Here is a 21,533-nt window from a genome sequence, read left to right as displayed (position 1 = left end):
ATTAAACGTTTTTCCCTGTAGTTGTATTCATTATTCTTATCTTCAGAAAGCACTTTTTGGTCCCTTCACTACAGTACCCTTTTTTCGTCCTTTAACTTCACTTTCTTTTGAGATCTGTGTTTAACCATTTAACAGATGCTTAAAGAAAGACAGGCACTCAGTGTTTACACAAAATGTAGTTCTAACTTCTTCAGTAACCATTTTTTTCTGCCAAAAATGTAAAAAAAAAAACACAGGCTTAGAAGCAAAAAGAAAACTTGTGGACATGGTTATCATAATCAGAGCAACATAATCATTAAGAAACAGTGGATTTGCTGAAAGCACTATTTGACGAGGAGCAAAATATTTATAAATCGTAATGTCTTAAGCTGTGCTTAAAATTCACCAATTTCAGGACAGCCTATTTGGTGAATTAAAGCGTTCTCTGATAAGTGAGTAGAGTAACAATTGAATTTAAGCAGTTGCGTACACTTTACACATTCTTAAGAATATTACTGCTAAAAATTGAGTTTTCTACTTAAATGCTAGTAAGTTATAAAACTTCAGATACCCAATAAAGTTCACATGCAAGGCATAGAGTAATCTATGAGGCCAGAAAGGACCTTGGTATAGTCCCTAATAATCAAAAGATGATTTAGTACTGTATGATGTCATTGTTTATAAGGAATAGAACAGATATATTATGATGGTTAAATGAGCTCTCCAAATAAAAACTTCTGCACCAATATCAAGTTTCTGAAAGACTACCTAGAATAGAGGATACAGAAATTTTTGTAGTAGTTCATAGCAATTAGATGATGGTATAATTGACCTATAGCTAGGACTAGATATGCAGGAAAGTGTTTTAAATGCCCTTTTGTTTCATCCCTCGTAGAAGGAAAAAATAAAAAAGACAGCTAGGACTATTGCTTAAACAAAAAGCAATGACTGTACCTTTCAGCAAAAATAGTCACTTAATGCACAAATTTAAAATGTAGCCATGCAAGCTCATTGCCTGCAACAGATGCAATTTGTGGAATGCCATCCAAAATCCAACATTGTCAAACTAGACTTGTGACAACTCTCATCAGATAGCACATTTCTCAGCATACATTTGTACACTTGAGCAGCGGTTTCAGAAATGAGAGGACAGATCATGCCTGGGTTAAAATAGCCAATGAGAAAAGGAATAAGCATGATGTTTCATCTGCTGAAGAAAAAGAAAAATCGCCCAGATCTGCTTGTGGAATATGTGGCCAAATTTTTCAAGTAATTTGTTAGCCGTGTTATGATAATTTTAGCTTATTGGGTAGACATCTGTTTTTTTGGAAGTCAGTTATGAACCATATTAGGGATTTCAAAGCTGCAAGATGTTATCAACTGCACTAATTCTAATCCAGTTTTATAAATACATTTAATTGATCTTGTTATGTATAACAATAATAATAGTAATAACCATTTGTACAATAAGGTACAATATGTTTATCCATATTCTACTGTTTCAAATCCAGTTTTACTCCAGGTGCGTGCAGTATTCTGATTAGGTTTTTTCCTTCTTTCTTCTCATCATCAAAAAATGCAGATTATATTAATTGTATAGTCTATATCTGCCTGTTGTGTGCATGGGTTCAGGTATAACTGTGCTCCACAAAGTCTTGAGGACCTGTGCAGGGTTGGTCTCTGCCTGCACTCAGTACTGATGAGACAGGCTCAGGCCTGCTGGCAACCATATGAAATACATATGGAATTTCATGCTGTTCAGTCAATAATGAAATAACTGAATTATGCAGATATACAGTATTAGCAATTTTGGATGTAATGCTAGGGTAGTGAACTGGCTCCCTGTCCAGGGTTGATGTTCAACTTGCACCCATTGCTACTGAAATGAGTACTGGGCCCTGTGACCCTTTTTTTTATATATATATATATATATATGCAGTGGTAGCGCTGCTGCCTCACTGTTAGGAGACCCAGGTTCGCTTCCCGGGTCCTGGAGTTTGCATGTTCTCCCCGTGTCTCTGTGGGTTTCCTCCGGGTACTCCGGTTTCCTCCCACAGTCCAAAGATATGCAGATTAGGAGGATTGGTGATTCTAAATTGTCCCTAATGTGAGTGTGTGTGACCTGCAGTGGGTTGGACCCCTGCCCGGGATTGGTTCCTGCCTTGCGCCCTGTGTTGGCTGGGATTGGCTCCAGCAGACCCCCGTGACCCTGTGTTCAGATTCAACAGCTTGGAAAATGGATGGATGTATGTATGTATGTATGTGTATGAGATGCCCCTTGACCAAAATTATGGATGAATGTCTGACAAAAATTAACAATGTTTACAGGCTGAACTTCAGAATTAGATCTTTATGTTCAGAGGTACTATAAAGGATAATCCACTGCAAGTTAAATAAAGAGGTCCAAAAATAAATTTTGTCCTCCCTGGTTTTTTTTTTTTTTTGTTTGTTTTTTTTTGCACCTGGTTTAAATGACTTGCAGGTGCCTTGAAACATCCCTGTAGCGTCGTTTATAATGTTTTATTGAGATGACTGTCCTGAGAATTGTCTGTGTGCTTGCTAAGCAGGCTGTTTCTGCCTTATATTTTTAAAAAGAGGATTTCATTCTGAGTAACAGGTGCAGGTGCAAATCAATTTGTCCTGCAGAGGAACATCTGATTAATTATGAAACACACCACAGCGTGTTCATTTTAAATTATGTGTCTTTCGATAAACAAATTATAGATTGGTATTAAATGGGCAAGAGGAGATATGAAGTAAATGCCTGTGTACCAGAAGCCATGGCAGTAAAAATATACATATTGTTAAATAGGTTATTTCTAATCAGTTCTGTTTTCGCTTTCGGAGTGAAATTTAGTGATCTAAGCAAAGAGTTTACATCAAGATATGGATTGTGAGAATGATAGGGATGCCAGGTCCCAGGATGAATATTTCAGTTTACTGGTCAGTTTATATCCCATGCTCACCTATGGGGCAGCAGGCTTGAAATGTTGCTGAAGATAGGGTGGTCCGGTCTACCTAGTTAAACATAATGCCACTATGATCATTATCAATAAGCATGAGAGTGGAGTCCAGTAACTTGGCAAACCACTTTTCTTTGTATTTGCAGTGCAATTTGACCAGAACCTGTTCATTATATTTGGATTAGAAGTTTATTTCAGACAGGACATTCATTCATCCTGTTGGCAAAATTCTGGGCTAGATGCCAAAATAAGATGTGACCAGATTTTTTTTTTCTCTCTACTATGTGCAGTGTTTTCTTACATTTATAAGTTGCCTCACGTTTTGATCTAGTGTTGGCTCAGCTACTTTTGACTTTTGCAAAATTTCCAGGATTTTGATAGTACAGGCTTACCTTAGTCAATAATATATTTCATACCTAGTTTATACTGAGACAAGCTGGGTAACCGAGAAAGAGAATTTGTGCAAAATGGATTTGCCATGCATCATTGAGTTGCAAAGAGTGAAGTAGGTTTTTTTTTTCTTTTACTTTTTGCCAGTTTAGTAAAACTGACTGTGTACCAAGACAATATGATAAAGAAGTTCATAATGTTTTTTAATTTTTCAAAATTATTTTCCTGCTTTCCTTGCCAACCTATCTATAACTAATCTGGATTTCAGAAATACACAAGTACAGTTTTTTTTTCTCTAGATTGCTTTCTGTCCAAGATGAGACTGGTCTGTTTTTTTCCATTTAATAAAAGTTACATATACAGTGCTGACAAATTTTTTTTTTGTCTATATATGTGGCAGAAATCCACAGTCATTGTCACTTGTGCCCACCAACTTCCAGGTTCCTGGGTTATAGTGACAGACTTGGGCATTGTATGCATGGAATTTGCATGCTCTCCCAATGTCTGTTTGAGATTTCCTCCATGTACTTTAGTTATTCCACATCCCAAAGACATATGTTAGTTTAAAGGTAATCTGAGTGCAGTTATGTGCATAAACATGCCCTTTAATGGACTTGTATCTTATCCAGAATTTCATTCCTTCCTTGTTTTACACTACTTTCTGTATAGGCATTTTTTTCCTGTGACCCTGATAAGCATGTTATAAGATGAATGGATAAGTCAGAGACATGTTTTTCCTAAAAATGATATGCGACATTCACAATCAAGTGTGGAGGCAAGTGTGCATGCACAGTTAAAATAAATAATGCCCTGACAGACTCAATCGAAATGTACCTGCTTGACCTTGAGGTTCTGGCCTTTCTTTTGCCAGCCTTAGCCAATGATTTAAGTAGTTTTACTGTCTTTACAAGATTTCACAGTTCTTCTTCACTGTTTCACTGGTAAATTTTGCCACTCATTTTCATTCTGGTTTTAAAACTCTCCAGTCCTTGCCTTAGGATTTTAGAACATGCAGTAAATCCAGTTTCTTGGAACCCATTCTATACTTGTCCCCAAGACATTCTTTTCAGTGAATGATAGAAAACCAGGCAGAGGCGTTCCGTTGCCAATGATCATGATAGCTATAAGAACCTGATAGCCTTGGTTATACCAATCATTAAGAGAACATACACAAAGGCACCAATTAATAGGTGTGATTGTGTAGGATATTATAGTTATATTTTAGAGCTTAGGATATAGCGGGTTGGACGATGACTGATTGAATATTGACATTTCTAATATTTTCCAAGCTTTTTTTTTTTTCTGGTTTCCAATTTACACATTTACTGCGACTTAATCTTCCTACACCGGCATCTGAATCATAACAAAAGGATCAGAATAAAGCCTACTCCATGGGACCAAATGATGCAGGGGTGGATTTCCCTGAATAGCACAAGATTAAACAGCACAGGCAAAACGGTGCAATTTTTCATTTACATTAAAGACAAAATGATTAAAATAAGTATGGCTCAGTATGGCTTGCATTACTGTAGCACACCAAAGGTTGAGCAAAAATAAATGAATATAGTAGATCTGCTTTAAGCTATGTGCCGTTTTTACCTTTCCTTTGTGTAAAGACTGTATTTGGACACATTAAGTGTCAGGCTTTTCAATCTGTGATCAAGGAGGTGTGAATGCAGATGAAGAGACCACAGCAGACCAGACTGAGGTTATCATCTGAAGTAATTATCTAACCAACTTTGTCCTGAACAGCGTCGTGGGGGGAGCTGGAGTCTATCTCAGCCAGCATAGGGCGCATGGAGGGAACAAGCTTTGGATAGGGTGCCAGTCTATCGTAGGATGAAAATACACACACCCTAACTACACACTAGGGCCAATTTAGTATCATCAATCCACCTAACCTGCATGTCTTTGGACTGTGAGATGAAAACAGGAGCACCTGGAGAAAACCCATGTCGACATGGGGGAAACATGTAAACTTCACACAGGGAGGACACGGGACATGAACCCTGATCTCCTTACTTAAGACAGTAGTGCTACCACTGCACTATTGTACGGTCCACGTTATCTGAAGTAAAGCTTTTAAATACAGCTACCCAGTAGGATGAATTTCAGTGCTGTGAGAAATATACAGGGAGTGCAGAATTATTAGGCAAGTTGTATTTTTAAGGAATAATTTTATTATTGAACAACAACCATGTTCTCAATGAACCCAAAAAACTCATTAATATCAAAGCTGAATATTTGTGGAAGTAGTTTTTAGTTTGTTTTTAGTTTTAGCTATTTTAGGGGGATATCTGTGTGTGCAGGTGACTATTACTGTGCATAATTATTAGGCAAGTTAACAAAAAACAAATATATACCCATTTCAATTGTTTATTTTTACCAGTGAAACCAATATAACATCTCCACATTCACAAATATACCATTTCTGACATACAAAAACAAATCAGTGACCAATATAGTCACCTTTCTTTGCAAGGACACTCAAAAGCCTGCCATCCATGGATTCTGTCAGTGTTTTGATCTGTTCACCATCAACATTGCGTGCAGCAGCAACCACAGCCTCCCAGACACTGTTCAGAGAGGTGTACTGTTTTCCTTCCTTGTAAATCTCACATTTGATGATGGACCACAGGTTCTCAATGGGGTTCAGATCAGGTGAACAAGGAGGCCATGTCATTAGTTTTTCTTCTTTTATACCCTTTCTTGCCAGCCACGCTGTGGAGTACTTGGACGCGTGTGATGGAGCATTGTCCTGCATGAAAATCATGTTTTTCTTGAAGGATGCAGACTTCTTCCTGTACCACTGCTTGAAGAAGGTGTCTTCCAGAAACTGGCAGTAGGACTGGGAGTTGAGCTTGACTCCATCCTCAACCCAAAAGGCCCCACAAGCTCATCTTTGATGATACCAGCCCAAACCAGTACTCCACCTCCACCTTGCTGGCGTCTGAGTCGGACTGGAGCTCTCTGCCCTTTACCAATCCAGCCACGGGCCCATCAAGACTCACTCTCATTTCATCAGTCCATAAAACCTTAGAAAAATCAGTCTTGAGATATTTCTTGGCCCAGTCTTGACGTTTCAGCTTGTGTGTCTTGTTCAGTGGTGGTCGTCTTTCAGCCTTTCTTACCTTGGCCATGTCTCTGAGTATTGCACACCTTGTGCTTTTGGGCACTCCAGTGATGTTGCAGCTCTGAAATATGGCCAAACTGGTGGCAAGTGGCATCTTGGCAGCTGCACGCTTGACTTTTCTCAGTTCATGGGCAGTTATTTTGTGCCTTGGTTTTTCCACACGCTTCTTGCGACCCTGTTGACTATTTTGAATGAAACGCTTGATTATTCGATGATCACGCTTCAAAGCTTTGCAATTTTAAGAGTGCTGCATCCCTCTGCAAGATATCTTACTGTTTTTGACTTTTCTGAGCCTGTCAAGTCCTTCTTTTGACCCATTTTGCCAAAGGAAAGGAAGTTGCCTAATAATTATGCACACCTGATATAGGGTGTTGATGTCATTAGACCACACCCCTTCTCATTACAGAGATGCACATCACCTAATATGCTTAATTGGTAGTAGGCTTTCGAGCCTATACAGCTTGGAGTAAGACAACATGCATAAAGAGGATGATGTGGACAAAATACTCATTTGCCTAATAATTCTGCACTCCCTGTAGTGTCATAAAGTGCTAAGACGATTCCCAGGAGGTTTGAATCCAGATGAAATAGTAATAATGGGGTCCAACTTTAGCATATGGGAGTAAATGCATGGAATACTAGACAAGAATAAGACTAAAGTTAACTGGAATATCATTTCCACTACCCCCACTGTAATGGAAAATTCCATTCAGTTAAATGTTGAATGAAAAAAATAATGGAAACCCCTAACACAATATATTAATATTAAAGACCTAATGATCAGCAGGACCAACCTTTGCCTTCAGAACCATTTTAGAACTTCTAGGAATGCTTTCATTCATGTCCCAAACTTTGCAGCATTCTTCAAGAAGTGAAGCTTCCACTTTTTTGAGGGATGTAGGAGGTGAAAATCTACTTCACACTATGTGCTTCAGAATTACATCTGGTGATTCTGGAGGCCGTGGAATGTGTTTAAGTTCATCCTATTGTTTAAGAAATCAGTCTTAAGTTAGTTTTATCAATGTGTGTAGGGGCATTATCATCCTGAAATAGTGGGAAGTCATCAGGAAATATCTGCGCCATTGTGTTTACCTCATCATATAAAGTAGCCTCATGTTGATTGGCAACTATATGGCAATGCAGAACAATTACCTGATCTAATGACTCCCATAAGAAGGCTGCCCATACTGTTATGGATCACATACCATGTTTAGTAGTTGGAAACAAACCTTATGAGTTGAAGGCATCATTTGGCATTCTGTGAAATAATGTAGAAAATGGAGTGAAAGATGACTCATCAAACCATGTTACTTTTTTCCATTGCTCAGAGGTCATTGATTTGTTTTCCTTACTCTACTGTAGGTTATGTGTCTTTCTGTATTGTCTTAACATAAAAGTGATGTTCAAATGACTGCCTTACCATGTATTCCAGGTTTGTCATGCACATGACATATACTTTTTGTTGAGACTAGGTCACAATGGGCATAGATGTGATTTTGTTGTCATTTTTGAAGTTCTGCTTTTGTATGTAGTAACTATCCTGTGACAAGTCCATCTTTCCCTGTCAATAAACTTCAGCTTTTGATTGCTTTTTGTCAGATCTAACTTATTTATGTTTGGCACACACTCTATTTTTTTATACATTGGTGCATGAAAATATTTGGCAGTTTTTGTGTCTAGTGCACCTGCAATTCTCACTCAAATGTTTGGTTTCTTTGGAACTCTTTTAATTGCCTTTTATTGGTTTGGAAACTCACATATCAAAGTGCTCTTTGTCTGGCCTTGTTTATACTGCTGACTCAAACTGCTAATTGGCAATAAACATCATATGATTCATCTTTGCAAATGCATTTTGTAATGATGGTTTAGTTATTTCAAGTCAAACTTCTTTCTCATTTGTTGCTTATTATTATTCCAAGCTCTTCAAATATTTTCCATTTTCCACCCTACCTTAATTTAGTTCTATATTGGAGGTGTGGAGCCTATTGCAGCCTAACTGCATATTTGGAAGGAACAAATCATAATGGCATAATAGTTTGACAGACTAGTGCATACTCATTCACACTGGCCAAAAATACATTGCATACCTTTAGGTTGTGTGAAAATATGTAATTAATTAATACAAGTTCATGTACAGTGCATCCGGCAAGTATTCACAGCGCATCACTTTTTCCACATTTTATGTTACAGCCTTATTCCAAAATGGATTAAATTAATTTTTTTCCTCAGAATTCTACACACAACACCCCATAATGACAACATGAAAAAAGTTTACTTGAGGTTTTTACAAATTTATTAAAAATAAAAAACTGAGATATCACATGTACATAAGTATTCACAGCCTTTGCTCAATACTTTGTCGATGCACCTTTGGCAGCAATTACAGCCTCAAGTCTTTTTGAATATGATGCCACAAGCTTGGCACACCTATCCTTGGCCAGTTTCGCCTATTCCTCTTTGCAGTACCTCTCAAGCTCCATCATGTTGGATGGGAAGCGTCGGTGCACAGCCATTTTAAGATCTCTCCAGAGATGTTCAATCTGATTCAAGTCTGGGCTCTGGCTGGGCCACTCAAGGACATTCACACAGTTGTCCTGAAGCCACTCCTTTGATATCTTGGCTGTGTGCTTAGGGTCGTTGTCCTGTTGAAAGATGAAAAGTCACCCCAGTCTGAGGTCAAGAGCGCTCTGGAGCAGGTTTTTATCCAGGATGTCTCTGTACATTGCTGCAGTCATCTTTCCCTTTATCCTGACTAGTCTCCCAGTTCCTGCCGCCGAAAAACATTCCCACAACATGATGCTGCCACCACCATGCTTCACTGTAGGGATGGCATTGGCTAGGTGATGAGCGGTGCCTGGTTTCCTCCAAATGTGATGCCTGGCATTCACACCAAAGAGTTCAATCTTTGTCTCATCAGACCAGAGAATTTTGTTTCTCTTGTTCTGAGAGTCCTTCAGGTGCCTTTTGGCAAACTCCAGGCAGGCTGCCATGTGCCTTTTACTAAGGAGTGGCTTCCGTCTGGCCACTCTACCATACAGGCCTGATTGGTGGATTGCTGCAGAGATGGTTCTCCTTCTGGAAGGTTCTCCTCTCTCCACAGAGGACCTCAGGAGCTCTGACAGAGTGACCATCGGGTTCTTGGTCACCTCCCTGACTAAGGCCCTTCTCCACCGATCACTCAGTTTAGATGGCCGGCCAGCTCTAGGAAGAGTCCTGGTGGTTTATAACTTCTTCCACTTACGGATGATGGAGGCCACTGTGCTCATTGGGACCTTCAAAGCAGCAGGAATTTTTCTGTAACCTTCCCCAGATTTGTGCCTCGAGACAATCCTGCCTCAGAGGTCTACAGACAATTCCTTTGACTTCATGCTTGGTTTGTGCTCTGACATGAACTGTCAACTGTGGGACCTTATATAGACAGGTGTGTGTCTTTCCAAATCATGTCCAATCAACTGAATTTACCACAAGTGGACTCCAATTAAGCTTCAGAAACATCTCAAGGATGATCAGGGGAAACCGGATGCACCTGAGCTCAATTTTAAGCTTCATGGCAAAGGCTGTGAATACTTATGTACATGTGTTTTGTCAATTTTTTTATTTTTAATAAATTTGTAAAAACCTCAAGTAAACTTTTTTCACGTTGTCATTATGGGGTGTTGTGTGTAGAATTTGAGGAAAAATGAATTTAATCCATTTTGGAATAAGGCTGTAACATAACAAAATGTGGAAAAAGTGATGCGCTGTGAATACTTTCTGGATGCACTGTAGATGCAGTATGATGTGAAGAACTTGCAATGTCTGCACAGACAGTAACTTGGATTTGAACCCAGTTCAGGCAGCAGTAGAATCCAATTGGACCATTCATTCAGAAAATACTGCTTCATCTTTCCTAAATATACTGTGGGCGAATTGTATGTTTAAATGTGTTTATTTTTTTAAAAAGCTATTGCCTCTACTTTCCTTAAACTGTTTCACTCCTGGCCCCATACTGGATTATAATTTCCAGTAGTTCTCCTAAGGGTGCCCTTAATGCTGAAGCTGTCTGTTTATATATGTATATCAGCATTTTTTGCTTATCTGCTTTATGCAAAGTACTGTATAGCAAGAACTGCATCTTATGTTCAGACACAGTGTCTTTCATTTTACTTTGTTCCTTTCATGTTGAACACCTTCAAAGCATCATTGATGTTCTTTATGTTAGGTTTAAAACTGTGAGTTGGGGGTGGTGTTAAAGGAATCAGCACAGGTCATCAGGACGTGACCAGCTTAAAAGATTATATATCCCAAGTTATTTTGTTCCCCTTACGCAAAGCTTATTTTCAGCATATTTGCTCCTTTGCTCAGTGACAGTGATTTGGACCTGTTTAATTGCCTTTTGATTAAGATGAATCTGTGCAATTATAAGAGTGCAAGAAGTTGCAGTGCCTGCCTCGATGTCTTATTAAACGATGTGTGTCCAGGGACTAATTTTAATAGGGCAGTGCACTCGGCTGGTGAGCTCCATTAGCACGAGTGACCTCAGGCACCATTGCTTGTCCTGTCCTCTACCTGTAACAGAGAGCCATATAAAAGGAAGTGTTTTAGTTTTGCTTTCTGCTAATTATACAGTTATAAAGTATAAATCAGTATACATTTAAAAGCAAAAGTGTTAAATGTTAATGTGTTTGTCTTTTGTATTAAAACTGCGAAATGTGACCTGTGATGCAGTAGTAACAGAGCTGTAACAAGCTGTAGTGAAAAGGCTTAACTGACCACTGAGCAATATGACAGACATTAGCAGTTATGGCCCTTTTTCATACTTTTGTTTTTACAAATTTGTAGTTTCTTTAGATCTAATTACATTACAGTAAAGTCATAAAATAAATTTGAACTGTGCAGTAATTCATTGCTAACTCTCCTTTTGCTGCATTGCTTTTAAGGTTACAAGTGGCGTTGGCACTTAATTATTTATTCTACCATACATCCGTTATCAATCCCACTTACTCAATTTTAGTATTGTGGTGGGCAGCTTTGTTCCATTTAAGAATTGTGGGAATCCAGTACCTATCCTAGCAACATTAGACACAGAACAGGAAAAAGACTCTGAAAGTGGTACTAGTCCATTGCAGGACACTGTGTTTAGTTGTCCGTTAACAGTTTCATTCAGGCAATGATTTGAATTTTAAATTCAGCCACCTGGAACTATATAGTAATAAAGCTTACCACTTCTAGGAAAATCGTTAACTATACTATGATTTAAAGCAGAATGTTGTTTTCTTATTAGACACTTAGGCAGGGATGGGTGAGATTTATGTATCAAACTAATTCACTCTGTAACTCTTAAAACATATTTCCTATATCATGATCCCCTGCCTTAAGTTATATAAATAGCTTATATTTGTTTTTTCTGAGCTGTTTAGCCACTTCTTACATAAAGATCTTCAAGGAACTACAGATTTAGAGTATACAGCTGCTGGTCATAAAATTAGAATATCATGACAAAGTTGATTTATTTCAGTAATTCCATTCAAAAAGTGAAACTTGTATATTAGATTCATTCATTACACACAGACTGATGTATTTCAAATGTTTATTTCTTTTAATTTTGATGATTATAACTGACAACTAATGAAAGTCCCAAATTCAGTATCTCGAAAAATTAGAATATCAATTAAGACCAATGCAAAAAAAGGATTTTTAGAAATGTTGGCCAACTGAAAGGTATGAACATGAAAAGTATGAGCATGTACAGCACTCAATATTTTGGTTGGGGCTCCTTTGGCTTGGATTACTGCAGCAATGCAGCGTGGCATGGAGTTGATCAGTCTGTGGCACTGCTCAGGTATTATGAGAGCCCATGTTGCTCTGATAGTGACTTTCAGCTGTTCTGAATTGTTGGGTCTGGCGTATTGCATCTTCCTCTTCACAATACCCCATAGATTTTCTATGGGGTTAAGGTCAGGCGAGTTTGTTGGCCAATCAAGAACAGGGATACCATGGTCCTTAAACCAGGTACTGGTAGCTTTGGCACTGTGTGCAGGTGCCAGGTCCTGTTGGAAAATGAAATCTGTATCTCCATAAAGTTCGTCAGCAGCAGGAAGCATGAAGTGCTCTAAAACTTCCTGGTAGACGGCTGTGTTGACCTTGGACCTCAGAAAACACAATGGACCAACACCAGCAGATGACATGGCACCCCAAACCATCACTGACTGTGGAAACCTTACACTGGACCTCAAGCAACGTGGATTCTGTGCCTCTCCTCTCTTCCTCCAGAGTCTGTGACCTTGATTTCCAAAGGAAATGCAAAATTTACTTTCATCAGAGAACATAACTCAGCAGCTGTCCAGTCCTTTTTGTCTTTAGCCCAGGCGAGACGCTTCTGACGCTGTCTCTTGTTCAAGAGTGGCTTGACACAAGGAATGCGACAGCTGAAACCCATGTCTTGCACACGTCTGTGCGTGGTGGTTCTTGAAGCACTGACTCCAGCTGCAGTCCACTCTTTGTGAATTTCTCCCACAGTTTTGAATGGGTTTTGTTTCACAGTCCTCTCCAGGGTGCGGTTATCCCTATTGCTTGTACACTTTTTTCTACCACTTCTTGTCCTTCCCTTTGCCTCTCTATTAATGTGCTTGGATACAGAGCCAGCCTCTTTAGCAATGACCTTTTGTGTCTTGCCCTCCTTGTGCAAGGTGTCAATAGTCGTCTTTTGGACAACTGTCAAGTCAGCAGTCTTCCTCATGATTGTGTAGCCTACAGAACTAGACTGAGCGACCATTTAAAAGCTTTTGCAGGTGTTTTGAGTTAATTGGCTGATTAGAGTGTGGCACCAGGTGTCTTCAATATTGAACCTTTTCACAATACAGTGAACCCTCTTTTATCACGGTTAATCCAATCCAGACACTACCGTGATAAATGAATTTTCGCGAAGTAGGATTCTTTATTTTTAAATCGAATATTTTCGCAGTTAGAGTGTAGAAAACCTGTTTACGACCTTCTAAATACGTTTTTTTAACATTATTAGAGCCCTCTAGACATGAAATAACACCCTTTAGTCACCATTACACTCGTATTACCCAATATATTAGACAAAATAAGAGAAAATAAGACATATTAGACGTTACAAATATCATATTACTAGGCACACTCGCCTTTTAAGACGACTGACTTTTATCCTCAATTTTTGTGCGCTCCATGTGTACATCAGGCATGTAAGTGTAGGGAATGAGAACATCAAAGTGCCCATTCATAACATCTCCCGAAAACCTAAGTTTTTTATCCCCTCAAGTGCCTGTCCAAAGTCGTACAATGTCAGCCCGAATCTGTACCGCTAAAGTCAGAGTTTCATGCACTAAATAAGCTATAGAAGAGAATAAGCAAGCACCATCTCCCCTGATATTTACTACGCGGTGAGGCATTTGTACTCCATCAACATTAATTATTTCCAGAGACATAATTTTGTCTATTTTTCCTGCGCATCGCGCACAAAAGCAAGGGAACAGTGACAGCACCAGAACTCTGCTCACATCGTGTCGCTTCGTACCTCAAGCCGCAAGTAGTAAGTCTGTAATAAGCGGAATACCGCTACGCTTTGCAGTCACGGGATGGAAGGACAATCCCGAACGCTTTTATCTAGTAGATTATTGTACTGTACATTTAATTGCACACAACCACTAACCTATGAAGGCACGACCTCAGTAGGAGTGTCTTCAGAGGTGGTGCAGTATCTTCAGCAGGTGCGTTATCTTCAGTGAAGAAGTACTAGGTGTAGGCAGTGGGTGTCTGAGTGCGCGGCTGAAGAACATCTTGATAGGCAGTTGCTGGCGCTGTCTTTTCATATGTGTGAGGAGGCTTTTGTAGGGTATTGCCATCTTTAAGCATATCCAAGAGTTTCACCTTCTCCTGGATAGTAAGCATCTTCCTCCAGCGCTTAGTTTTATTGTCAGAAGGCTTAGGAGCCATTGTAGGGCTTAGATAAAAGTTCTCAGAAAGTGCATGCGTAGTGATGTAAGCGTGTATAAGAAAAAAATCGCTATAGAGTGAAGCCGCGAAAGTCGAAGCGTGATATAGCGAGGGATCACTGTATTCTAATTTTCCGAGATACTGAATTTGGGACTTTCATTAGTTGTCAGTTATAATCATCAAAATTAAAAGAAATAAACATTTGAAATACATCAATCTGTGTGTAATGAATGAATTTAATATACCAGTTTCACTTTTTGAATGGAATTACTGAAATAAATCAACTTTGTCATGTTCTAATTTTATGACCAGCACCTGTAGTACATTTTCTTCAATGTGTTTTGTCATGCATTGAGCCTACCTACTTTTAGTTTAACATTTTGTAATTGCCAGATTTTCTTTTAACATTGATGTGATGAAGCTGCCTTTTCACAGTCTGTCATTCTAACAATCCTCAAATTTAATAATTTCTAAAATAAAGAATGCCAATACCCATCCGTTTTAACCATTACTCAGCAGAATTCATCTGTGATATGAATCATTAGAGCCTCAGGTTCGAAACTGTGCTTGTAATCTGAGTACAGTGTTGGCTGCAAAAGACCGAAGGGCGGTAATTACAAAAAGTTTTTAATTTGAAATAGATTTAATTAAAAGAAGCATTCTTAATCATGTTTGGCCTGAGAGAATCATACAGACTAATGATGCCTTCAAGATAGTGCTACCAAGGACACTAAAAATGATAGTCCTCTGAAATGACTTTGTTAGTTGGCAGAAGCAAAATGCACTGATCTCTTAGTTGTCCGTTTATTATAGTTAAGTCAGGCCATCTTAACAGGAGGAAAAAGTTACAATATAGGAGTGCCCTATGGGATTAATCCTTATAAATCTTTATTTTATCTCTCCAAAGAGATAGAATAGGCAAATGAGAATAAAATTGTTAATCTGTTACCCTTTAGTGCTTTAGTCATCAAGTTAATGGCCATTATTACCATAGCATTGCACTTTTTCTTGAGGTTTTCAAAGATGTCACAATCATTTTTTCTTAAAACATAGTTTAAATGAATTTTATTTGTGATTAGTATCTTCACACTGATTTTATGCTTGTTTTTAGAATGAGATACATTTGTACAGTATGGGTTTCAAGAAAATCTAAATGAAACAAAAGTGATATATGTCATAATTTACTATACCGGTAATTGTGTGTGATAGTTAATATAAATATAATGTATAAATGCATGCCAAGTGATAACTGGTTAGAGGATAAATGTAAAAATGTTAATATAGGTTTGTGTGAATAAGGATTTCCTAGAAAATCACTGAAAGATTAAAATCATTTTACAGCCAGGATGTATCTCATTTTCAGCGGACACATTTGTCTATCTAATTTATTGTTGTACAAGCATAAATTGCAATATTTGTTTTTGTGTTGTGCTGTTATGATAACTTCTAAACTCCCGTTTGTATTTTTATAGCAACTTCTCCGTGAGATGCAGCAAATGGCTAGCCGTCCCTTTGCAACCATCAACTTGGCCTTAGAGATGGACGAAGAACCTCCTGACCTTATTGGTGGAAGTATAAAGGTATGTGACTAGTTATTGTGTTTACTTTTACATGGCATTTGTTGCTAAAATAAATTTTGTCTTTAATCATTAGGAGCCCACCAGCCTCTTTGGCAGAAACATGAACATGTATAGTTTCTATTTTGTGTCCAGTTTTTTACCGTATCCATTGTAGTGGGTGATGCTGCAGTTACTCTCTGAGTTCTAGGATGTTTTTCTTCTGACTACATAAAGAATGGAATGTAGTTATCTTCATTTACTGCAAGCCAACAAGTCTGTAATGCATTTTACCCTTCTGTGTAAACAGAGAAGAAAACAAGTTTATCTATAAAATTGGTCAAGAAAACCTCTGATTTCAAAATAACATGCTCGTACAATGCCATGTAATAACAAGCAAACATCTGCACGAAACCGCATTCAGAAATGCTTTCTTCCCATTTTCTTACCAAGCTGCGAAAGTCTTGTTTTAGAAGGCTCTGTCTTTTGAAGTGTCCAGTTGTCCTGGTACCTTGTTTAACTTGACTGTACACTTATAGTTTCTATAACTATAACTATATTCTGTAACTATATTCCGCATTTGTATGTACTTCCTGTTGTCTCAGTGGCTGATGTTTTTCAGGTCCAGTGGATGAGTTTTGCCGTTATACTTTGAAAGAAGGTGCATTCTTTGTTTGTCATCCTAAGTCTTTGTCTACTAGCTGTTGTTCTTTGACGGCCTCAAAATGTTTCTGTCTTTTTGGATAAATTAGTCTGTATATGTTAAATTAAAATGTGTACTGTAAATAAATATTTATGATTGCTGCCAAAGCACACAAAAGTCTGTTTACAAAAGCTAGCCTTTGTTCACTGTTTTTTGAAGGTTCAACAGAGATATCCCTTTATCTTTATTAACTGCTCTCTCCACAACGAGGAGTGTTAGTTAACTTGTTTCGGTCTGCATGTGGCCAATTCTGTATTCATGTTCTATGGGAATTGGAAGCATTTCAGTGGGAAATTAGTTGTGACATGACACTGACCTCTCATCTTACTTTGTAGTAGAAAACAATAGTCAGCTCAGCCTTAAATCAGATGTGATGGTCTCTTGTTTTTGGATTGATGTGAATTCAGCAAAAAACAAAAAGCAGCTTTGTTTTTCCACTCAAAATTCTGACCAATTGTGCCTATGAATAGAGCAATTTTGGAATGTTTGACCTTAAAAATGGTGAATGTAAAAATGCCCATGACACTTGAACTCGGCATTACACATATCAAAAGGCACTTGGCATCAGTCCTTAATGAAAACAATTTTTAATTTTTTAAGGAATTCTGCCTTTCTTGGGCAGTTTGGTGCTTTTTGTTAGACATTGTTTAACTGGTTAATGATGTGGAAATGACTTTTACTGTAACTATTTAATTTGTCATTCAGGTTTGTTTAGAGTAGAAGACATTAAGCATTCTGTGTTTAATAACAAGAAATGGCCCAACTTTTTACCTAATCTATGCTGGCTGCTAATTGGAATATCTGTTAAGTAATTTTTGTACTTGAATTTGCTGTAGGATAATATTTGGTATGATGGTATGATAGTGATAATGGGCATATTAAGGGAAATGGCTTTAAAGTTTAAAGACTGAAAGAAAATGATCAGCCAAATACTTCAAATGTGAAGTGTTTTGTTTTACTACTCTTTTCCAAAATTTTGTTTGTATAGGACAGTAAAAGTGCCAGATAATTACATCATTGGGAAGGTATCTTTATAATATTTCACTCATCTTTATATAACATTCAGTGCCTCAGAACCTTTTTGTCTTTTTATGATACCTGTTTTTAATCAGACAAAAATATTTATGTAAGCTCTGTTTAAGAATATGTGTGTTTGCTATCACACTGTAGGCATTGTCATTCAGGGGCTTGCTTATCAGAGAACCTGGATATTGCACAAGAAATTGCTGGAGATGAATTACCAGGGCGATGTGCGGTCTCGGCTTAGTAAGCACTCGGATGTCTGCTGCAGTATTTGTACTTCTCTGCCAGAATCTGGTGCACAACAGAGATCCAATTTAGATTTTTTTTTTTTCTTTTTCTGAACTGAATCTCACAAGGCCGCATACTCTCTAGGTAATAGATAGTAATCAGGTTTCACAAAGATTGAGTAGGCTGGTGTTTTATGCTTGTCCCCCACCAAAATAAAGCTCCAATACTGCTGTGTCTAGTGGGACCTGTGTCTTTAAAGTTGAGGATCATTGAATTTCTATTTCTTACCTTAAAGCACTAGCTTGTAGGGTTTTGAATTTCTGTCACCCTTTTGGTGCAGATGTGGAGTGCATGAAAACTAATCTGTAACCTAAACTTACGAAGAGCATTGTAATTTATGTGCATTCTTTAGTTTATTTTTCTGGAGTATAGTAGCATGTCTCTGGCTTTAGAATGAATGACAATTGTGTATAGCAGTAGGTGGCTGCTCAGGAGTTCAAGATCAGTAGTGCTTGGCTTCTGCTAGTTTAATTTGATAACTTTTTAACCATTAGTTGTTTATCTATTTATTTTTCTTCTTTGGAATAGATTGTTCAAATATCTTAAACAAACCAATTAAAACATACCAGCTCCTCTCCCATACAGAAGACTCTCAATGATACAGAGACTCCAATTTCATTATTATAACTTCAAACACATCTTTGTGTCTCTTTTTCCCTTTCTGTCTTCCTTCCCCTCTCTCTCCAAGGTTATCCAAAATGAGAGTGACACCTGTCAGTATTATACAGTATGTGTAACCTTCGATATCAGAGACATATTATCCACAAGACACAGAGCTTGAGGCAGTTAGAACAGGGCGTTCCATTAGGGAGCAGCTTCCTGAAATAATTTTTTCCCCCATCTTGCTCCATTACCATTCTTTTTTTCTTCCTCGCCACTGAGATGATTGGTCTCAAAATGAAGAACCACTTGATTAATCACGCAGTGTGTAGGGAACATGTTGTAGTTAGTGTCTCCCAGCTAGTGATGTTGATACTGTATTTTATAAAATAGTGTTGAGGTTGTTTCAAATCATATTCCCTAATTGCCCCACATTCTCTGACCTAGGTTGAGGTTTGAGTAGAGGACTTTTTCAGGGAGATGATGCGATAGACTGTGCATTGTTTATGTCGCCTTTCTTTTCACCCTAGTCTACCAGATGAACCATAAATGATTTAGAAGTCAAGTAAGCATCCTCACTTGCATTGCAATGTGAAACATAAGATGACTTAATTACTTTTCCTAGGTCAAATCCAGAAGGTGCTAAGAATTTCAGTATTTGTAGTGTGCCCAGGGTAATATCTAATATCTCTTCTAGCTGAAAATCTATTTTGTTCTCTTTTATTGCAGGTTTTATCGGCATATACAGTTATAAGTGTGAATTTCCTTTCACAGGTTTTTAACTACAAAACAGTTCTTTCCAATAGTTGAATGCGTTACCTCCAAAAAAGGAAAATTATTTCTTGGAATCAGATGGCTTTTACTGTCAAACATTTAAGACCCTGAAGCTCCTATGTATAAATTCTATATTAAATTTATTAAGATAAGCAAAGCATTCATGTTTTGCTGCTTTTATTTATTTAAAGAATCAAACAGGTAACATCTGCTTCAGATCCTGAATTGCCTTCTCATGTTTAGGATCTCTTCTTATTCCCCCCCAGTTTTATTTTAGGGATTAGTGCTGCTGTACAAAATTTAAATTGTAAATTTGAGTGTGTTTTAGACATCGTAAATTGACTTTTTTTGATTTTTTTTTTTTTTTGCGCCAGATGACTAAAATAATATATTCACTTTCTGAAAATGCACTTGCTTTTTTATTTTTTGTTTTGACCTAATATCCCAACATTTAGCATAGGTATTATATTTTTGTACTGTTAGTTAAGAGGTTTAATTTAATACTTTATAGGTCTAAAGCTTTCCAAACCTGTAATAGGTCCATGCCAAGTTTATCATACTGTCATTTTTAATTCTTTTTTTTTTTTCCCCTTCCCTTATCTATCTCTCAATCAGTCTTATCTCTAATACAATCGATTGATTGCCACTGTTTAACTTTAAAGATCCCTTGCTTGCTATAATTTAAATGTCCCAAAAATCTTTGGTAGTTGGAGTACTTTCACAGTCAAAAATGTTAATTCATCCTCGTGTAACCAGAATATTACTTTGATAGCAATAAGGTAGATGGAAATTACTTAACACGATTGACAATGTTATCTTTTCTTCTTTTTGCACTACACGGCATGTTAAGAGGATACCACAGTAGGTTTCTTATTATCAGTTGACACATGGTCAGAATCACTGTGGACAAGCTGCACGATGTTTTAAAGTTTTATTTTTTTCATTTATTTATTTAATAATAGAGCTGTCAGAAGAATAGGCCATATGAAAGGATGCTTGCAAGCTGGTAATGGTTTGATGTTGCCTAACTTTAGGGACATCGTTTGGTTTTCTTGCAGATTAAATACTGTAGTTTAGAATTTTAATAACAGCTTTTCTACTTTTACATTTGTGCCTACATCATGCATTTTGGTAGTCCTTTGTCATAGTTGTCATGGTTGGTCTGTTAATGTACTCTATGTACAGCAGATATGGAGTAGGTTTTTTTTCTACAAATAGATGGCAGTCGTATGCTTATGTGTGTTCTGGTACTTACAGTGGTGTGAAAAACTATTTGCCCCCTTCCTGATTTCTTATTCTTTTGCATGTTTGTCACACAAAATGTTTCTGATCATCAAACACATTTAACCATTAGTCATATATTACACAAGTAAACACAAAATGCAGTTTTTAAATGATGGTTTTTATTATTTAAGGAGAAAAAAAATCCAAACCTACATGGCCCTGTGTGAAAGAGTAATTGCCCCCTTGTTAAAAAATAACCTAACTGTGGTGTATCACACCTGAGTTCAATTTCCGTAGCCACCCCCAGGCCTGATTACTGCCACACCTGTTTCAATCAAGAAATCACTTAAATAGGAGCTGCCTGACACAGAGAAGTAGACCAAAAGCACCTCAAAAGCTAGACATCATGCCAAGATCCAAAGAAATTCAGGAAAAAATGAGAACAGAAGTAATTGAGATCTATCAGTCTGGTAAAGGTTATAAAGCCATTTCTAAAGCTTTGGGACTCCAGCGAACCACAGTGAGAGCCATTATCCACAAATGGCAAAAACATGGAACAGTACTGAACCTTCCCAGGAGTGGCTGGCCGACCAAAATTATCCCAAGAGCGCAGAGACAACTCATCCAAGAGGTCACAAAAGACCCCAGGACAACGTCTAAAGAACTGCAGGCCTCACTTGCTTCAATTAAAGTCAGTGTTCACGACTCCACCATAAGAAAGAGACTGGGCAAAAACGGCCTGCATGACAGATTTCCAAGACGCAAACCACTGTTTAAGCAAAAAGAACATTAGGGCTCGTCTCAATTTTGCTAAGAAACATCTCAATGATTGCCAAGACTTTTGGGAAAATATCTTGTGGACAGATGAGACAAAAGTTGAACTTTTTGCAAGGCAAATGTCCCGTTACATCTGGCGTAAAAGGAACACAGCATTTCAGAAAAAGAACATCATACCAACAGTA

General features: G+C 37.7%; 1 protein-coding gene across 1 annotated transcript in view; it reads left to right on the top strand.

The window, feature by feature from the left end:
- The window catches only part of atrn (attractin), a 295,073-nt gene that overhangs the window by 251,237 nt on the left and 22,303 nt on the right, over window positions 1–21,533 (top strand). The window contains exon 27 of the mRNA XM_039751934.1: window positions 15,876–15,983. Coding sequence (XP_039607868.1) covers window positions 15,876–15,983 — 108 coding nt within the window. The remainder of the gene's footprint in view (window positions 1–15,875; window positions 15,984–21,533) is intronic.

The sequence above is a fragment of the Polypterus senegalus genome, chromosome 4 (assembly GCF_016835505.1).
Source record: "Polypterus senegalus isolate Bchr_013 chromosome 4, ASM1683550v1, whole genome shotgun sequence".
Classification (NCBI taxonomy): Eukaryota; Metazoa; Chordata; class Cladistia; order Polypteriformes; family Polypteridae; genus Polypterus; species Polypterus senegalus.
Note: the sequence above shows the minus strand (reverse complement) of the source record. Positions and strands in the feature narration are given on the sequence as shown.